The sequence below is a fragment of the Trifolium pratense genome, linkage group LG3 (assembly GCF_020283565.1).
Source record: "Trifolium pratense cultivar HEN17-A07 linkage group LG3, ARS_RC_1.1, whole genome shotgun sequence".
Lineage (NCBI taxonomy): Eukaryota > Viridiplantae > Streptophyta > Magnoliopsida > Fabales > Fabaceae > Trifolium > Trifolium pratense.
Window position 1 is genome coordinate 16,407,832 of NC_060061.1, and position 6,691 is coordinate 16,414,522.

Consider the following 6,691-nt stretch of genomic DNA (forward strand, 5'->3'; position numbering starts at 1 on the left):
TAATATACAAAAGTTTCTTAATATATAAAGTATTATGAAATCTTGATTGTAAAAAGTTTTTTGAAAAAAATCTCTCAAAATTCATTCAAATCATGTGTTAAAAATCTTGATTGTAAAAAAGTCTCTGTAAAAAAGTCTTTAAAATCTCACAAAATCAATATAGTCCAACAAAATCTCATAAAATCATCAAGACTTTTTTTGCCAAAATTGTCTCATGAAATCCTAATCCAATACACACTCTTTAAGTCAAATAAAAATCACTGTGCTACAATTTATTTAATCATGCATGATTCAATTCATTTTATATTCTTTTTAAAAGGGAAAGGTGTATTTTCCAAAATAAATATTTGAATACAACAACAAAAGGCCAGAGATTATGCTAAAGCAAGCATCAATCAAAATACTTCTAGCATGATCCCTTGAAATTAAAGAACTTTTGGCCTATAATAATCAAATACAAGATTTTTCAAGTCATTTGGATATATTTTGTTCACAATTATTGCTCATTTACAATGGACACTTGCATAATTATTTCTCTTGGTGGGTCCAATTGGTCTAAAGAAAGCAAGTTCATTGCAATTATTTGATGTCAAAAAGATTACTTTATTTGTGTCTCTGTAGCTGGCCTTCCTTATCCTTGCTTTGGCATTGATGTACCAACACAACAACAACAATCAATGGCTTAGTTTCAAGCATTGGTTACATGATTGAAGTCTCAATCTTTCTTCCTTTCACCTTCCATATCATTGAGGTTTCATTATCAGTATGTGCGCGTCGCATTGCCATATACGGTCACATTCAATAGCTGCAAAACAAAATTATTAAGCATGAGATTAGTGGAAATTACAAACTTATAATAGGACTATTTCTTGAGGTTAATGTTACTACTTTTTTTGAGTAGATATTATCTTTAGTATGATCGTAAATAACTACTCCTTCGTCCTTAAGTCTCATTTAATTTATGGTTGGAATGTGACTTGAAACGAATCACACAGCTGATTATTTCCCCTTCTATTGGATGGTGAAACTCAAGCATGATATGAGTGGATAATGCATGACATGACTCTAGCAATTAACTCAGAAGCACACACTACAATGAAACAAAGTTGACCCAAAGAAAATCAAGACATTAAAATGGGCTCAACTGGTTAATGAGCTCCCCCTAGGACGAATCGTTCGGGAGTCCCCGAGTTCAATTTTTGGTGGAAACAATTCTTGGCCAAGCATTACTTACCTCGCGGCCCAACTCTGGATTACTGGGACTCCCTTCCCCTAGGAATCAAAGGGTTTAAATACCAACAAAAAAAAAAAAGTTGACCCGAAAAAAGTGAGGTTACCACTGGAAATCAAGGAGCAGTCAATTTTTTTAGCACAATCATACAATTGGAAAACAATAACTCATGTCACTTCTTATTCTAATTAATGTAGTAGTTGTGGAGTAGCTGTCAGATGTCATGCATATTTCAGAGAGAGAGAGATTACCAAGGACTATTTTGAGCATCAAAGAAGGACTAGTGATGGCATTTTCAGAGAGTGAGAACAAAAGGAGGTGCGTCCCTTCTTGGTCCGGCAACAGAACGATAAATATAAACTCTTTCAGCCCTACTATCATCGCCTCCTTCTTCATTAATCACTTCAACATTCAACCTAGGCCTTTCTTGTGCTACAAACCTACATCCATTCATCGTCACTTTGCAGTCCGACATCCAAAGCGATCTCATTGATTCATACTTCCCCAAACCTGAAAAAAGTGCCGCATTTCCGAATGGACTGTCCCTTATTTCAAGTTTTCTCAGCTTTGGACATCCATAAAGTACACACTGCATTCCCCAATCGCTGCTTCCGGCAAAAGCCACCGAAAGTGTTTCCAAGTTTTTGGCGTGCCTTCCTATATACTCAAATGTGAGGTCGGTTAGAGAACCTGATACAGCAAGCCTCTGGAGTTTAGTGCAGTTCTTAACAACTGCACCAAAGGCCTCGTCCATAGGTTCATCCGTCAGGTAATCTGGCTGACCAGGGGTCATGATGCAGAGTCGAAAATGAGTAAAGTCGGGGCAGTTTTGCACAACAGTAGCAACAGCAGCATTGGTCATCTGACGGCAAAAGTAGAGGACGTAGTGAAGCTTCCGGCATCCTTCAGAGACAGCAATAAAACCTGATTCAGTAACCCCATGTGCAACACCCTCGTCAAATGGATCCGCAGGAAAAACACGTAGTTCCTCAAGCAATGGACAGTATGTTCCAACAGCTTCCAGTCCCTTGTCTTCAACTGTATCGACAACCTGCAAAATATCGATGTTCCAATACATTTTCGTAAGCAGACACGATGAAAAACCAATCGAAAATCTACTAGCCATGCACGACTAACTTGAATAGTTACTTACAACTTACGGCCAATTTGCTAAAACTTCGATGTCAATGAAACTATATAGAATAAATAGCACATAAAGAAAATCATACCCAAAGGCGTCGAAGATTAGGACAGTGAACCAGAAGCTTAGAAAGATCTTCGCTGTCAAGAGGAGCATAACTAAAATTCAAGAAAGTCAGATTTGTGCATGCTGGGTAAAGAACTTCTAGATATTGTGTTGAAGCCACCCATAAACCAGAAAGTGTGTGGAGACTTTTACAATTGTTAAATGCGCGTTTGAGTTCTGAATGCTGCTGACATGTCAGCTCTTGTGAAAATGAGCCAGTGCCAAGCTCGCATAACTGAGGGGCACGGACAAGAAGTCTTTGTAACTGTTCCAGTGTTATGCTTTTGTTAACCTTCAAAGTCTTCAATGATTTGCACCTACCAACAAGTTTCTCGAGCGCATCAAAGTTTACATCATTGTTTAGGTTGGCAAAGTTCAATACTTCCAATGACGTAAAGCTTTCTGGGAAGCAACTCAACCAATTACCATTTTTGTCATCGATACCATTCTCTTGTATGTCAAGCTCGGTTAAATTTCTGCAGATGATTTAACATAAAGATTACAATGCTAGCAAAATAGTGTAATTTATGTGATCAATTATTTTCACACAACTTATTGCTTTCAAAGCAAGAATTTGCTCAACCTAAGTCAAACATCTGAACACAGTACTTGAAGGTTCCCTATTACATCACATTATAATTATGTAACAATGAGGAAATTAAAGTTTCACTGATAATTAAACGGATTTAATTGGTATTCATTTGCAGTGTAGAGATTTTTAACACTGTCAAATAAAAATGTTTGACTGTAACTAAAACTATCTTAAAAGTCACACATACGATTCATTGTGATTGCTTGATAGTGTAAAAAGTTTTACGCTGAGTGACAGTGTATCAAAATTAAACTCTATTCATATGAATTAATGGCAAATTAAAATAGTCACAAACATTTCACCATGAAAAGAAAAACTAGCAAATCATGCATCCATACAAAAAATGCTAATTCTAGACTGCACACGTAAGAACCACCACCTTGTTCTAGAAAAATAAAATTTGATCGATTCCCTACACCATAGCTTCTTCTTTGTTTGGCATAAATAAGGAATATCACCATGTTCTCATTCTCAATTGATGCTCAAATATTAATTTCATCATACAAAACATAAGTGGCTCTCAAAATCACAGCTTTGTAATGAGATTCTGTTTCCACTGCCAATAAAATTCACAAACATCCTCACCAATGGGAAATTGCAACAAGGATCGACACGATAAAATGGCAAACAAAACAAACCAGACACTCAAAGAGAAAAGGAATCCAAGAAAAGAATGAATCTAAGAAAAAATTATCTATTATTCGAATCGGTTAGAGCACAGACAACTAATCCTATAGAAATCCTATAGAATCAAATTTAACATTAAAATTGTTTAAAACTAAACAAAACACATCTATTAGCAACATAACAACATCAAAAAGGTTAAAGCAAAAAAATTCATATCAAATGAGTAACATCACTAGATTGGTAAAAACTGAAAAACTACTACTCTTTCTAGCTCTCATATATACAAGTCAAACATTAGAAATCATAAATTAAATATTAACAATATTCACATCTAAGAACCAAACTGAAAAATAAAAAGAGCTAAAAAAAACACAAAATTAATTATAATTTTCTAAACAAAATATAAAGATTGAAGAGAAATAAATCTTACTTGCAATAAGTAGCAACAGCAGCCAAACCATCAGTGCTAAATCCATCACAACTCAAAAGAGAAAGTGCTTTAAAATTAGGAAATGAAAAAGCCAAAAACTCCAAACTTTCATCAGTAACAAACATTCTCTTAAGCTTCAACTCTTCAAGAAAAGGATACTTTTCAGCAAAAACAACTAACCATGGATGAATATCAGCACCCCAATTAGCAGGAACCAAGTTAAAATCAGAAAAACGAGGTTTTCCTTTAAGTGTAACACTTCTTATGTTTGGAAATCTACGTGTTAAGATCTCAGGTGTAACAGAATAACAGTTACCTATGAAAACATTTTTCCTTGACCATCTTTCTGCGTTGTACCATTCTTTACAAACCAATGAAACTGAACTTCTATCTTTGCGTGATTTCACCATGCTAAGTACTCTTTCTAATACTTCATCAGGAAAAGCTGAACTTGAATTCATGAAGTTTGTTTCGTGTTTTGAATCTTTCTTTTTCTTACTCTTACACATCATGTTCAATGTTCAACACAAGAACAAAAACAAAAAAGAAACAAACTTTATAGCACCCTTTTGGATAAACTTCAATTGGGTTGTGTTAAAACAAAACAAAAAATTCAAATTTTTTTTTTGGTCAAATGGTGGAAATATAGCAATGTACTAAAAGTTGTATGTTCTTAAAGATGAAAATTTTGATGATGTTTTTGTGTCTTTTGACAACAAAAGTACATGTTTTTATTCATGTTTTTTCTTCATGAAAAAAACTAATAAATGAAAAGAAAATAAAAAAGATAATTAATGAAGAGATCTAGGAAATGAAAATATGAATCTGAGATCTGATAAAAAGGAAGAGGTTGAAGAAGAAGGTGGAGAAGATAGATATAATATTTATATCATATTATGGAAATATGGAAATGAGAAAGAGTGATGAAAGAGAAAGGTCAATGAAAAAATGGGATCTTTTTTTCATGAAACAAAGCTCTCACATCACCTTTAGATGAGTCCAAAGGAGTATATAGGTTGTGGGTACCCTTTGGTGTATTATAGCAAAAAAAGAAGGGGAAGTAATGAAAGTTTAATTATTAATTATGGAAAATAGATCTCTAAGCTTTTATTTTTCACATGGGTTTTTGACTTTTTCTCATAATTTAATAACTTTGTACTTCTATTTAATCTTAATTGTAATAATAATAAAAGGAAGTTTTTGTTTTACTAAAATTAAAAGGAAGATTGTTATTTTAACAATTTTATAATTTTAATTTCGTCAAAATTATATGGTTGAATTATTGTTACATGGTTATGGTGTATGTGAAGATGAATTGCATGTTGCATGATAGGTAAAGATGTTAGGCATTTGGGGTATTATATGAAATGTAAATGACAAATGGCTTGTTGCATAAAATACAAAGTGACAAAATGCATGTAAAATATTGGCAAAGTTTATGGTGCACAAGTTTCTCAAGTCGTGCATCATGCACAAATAACTCAAAACACTATAACGAATACGAATTTTGCAAAATCTATCGTTGATTTGAAAGTTTATATCATATAGATTATCCATAAATTTTTTGAAAAAAATTGAAAATCATTTGATATGTTATTGAGATCCATCAAATTTAACGGTTTATGGATTTTTATTAAATACCGCTAATATTGATGGGTCTCAATAACATTAAAAAATTTATAGATGATCTAAACGATATAAACTTTACATCCAACGGTGAATTTTGTAAAATTCGTATTCGTTATAGTGATATGGCTAACTTGTGCACCATGTACCAATTAATGTGGTTGTGCTTGTGCATATTAGACAAAGCCGTAAAATATAACATGTAATTATGTAAATGACAAGTGAGATGTTGCATAAGATATAGAGTTTAATTGCTGTGCACCGTCGGTGTAATTTTTTTTTACACATACATCCAATGACGCGTTGCCACATCATTTAATGAATGTGACACATCATGTGTTTTTAATGACCATACATGATGTGTCTGTATATTATTGGACGCATGTGCAAAATATCTTTACACCGACGGTGTATATAAATTAAATTCTAAGATATAAGATACAAGTGATATATTTCATGTGTTGCATGAAATTTAAAGTGACATATATGTTAGACTAACATGACTTTTGTGTAATCCTTTTCATCTTTATTTATAAGACCTCTTTTCACATTTATTTGACATTTTACAAAATTTTATAAGGACTAATGATTTCCTTATAAAAACCCTATTTACATTGAAAATGTAAATATATTTTCTCTCTCTTATGATATTAATAATTAAACAGATAGATAGATATATTAAACTAAGACATATTTCATACAAATATTTTACATATAACAATTTTTCTCAATAATCCTAATTTTGTTAATCTTTTACAAGTAAAAGGAATGTTGAGTTGCTCACAATCAAGTATTTTGATGATGTGGCACTCTATAAGAAAAGTTTACAATCTCTATTAAAAAACTTTTTCATCATCTCCTTTAATTAAATCATTTTAATTATCAATATATCAAATTATCACTATATAACTTCTTACAATTATCATAAAAAAAACCTTC

The 6,691-nt window shown here is 32.4% G+C and overlaps 1 protein-coding gene across 1 annotated transcript; it reads right to left on the reverse strand.

Moving 5' to 3' along the window:
* Positions 1–290: 290 nt before the first annotated feature.
* On the reverse strand, positions 291–5,206 carry LOC123913084 (transport inhibitor response 1-like protein Os04g0395600). Its single transcript, XM_045963687.1, has 4 exons — positions 4,127–5,206; positions 2,461–2,953; positions 1,483–2,282; positions 291–805 (listed from the first exon to the last, which is right to left on the reverse strand). Exons 1-3 carry the CDS (start codon positions 4,636–4,638, stop codon positions 1,527–1,529), a joined length of 1,761 nt encoding a protein of 586 aa, XP_045819643.1. The 5' UTR covers positions 4,639–5,206; the 3' UTR covers positions 291–805; positions 1,483–1,526.
* Positions 5,207–6,691: the final 1,485 nt, after the last annotated feature.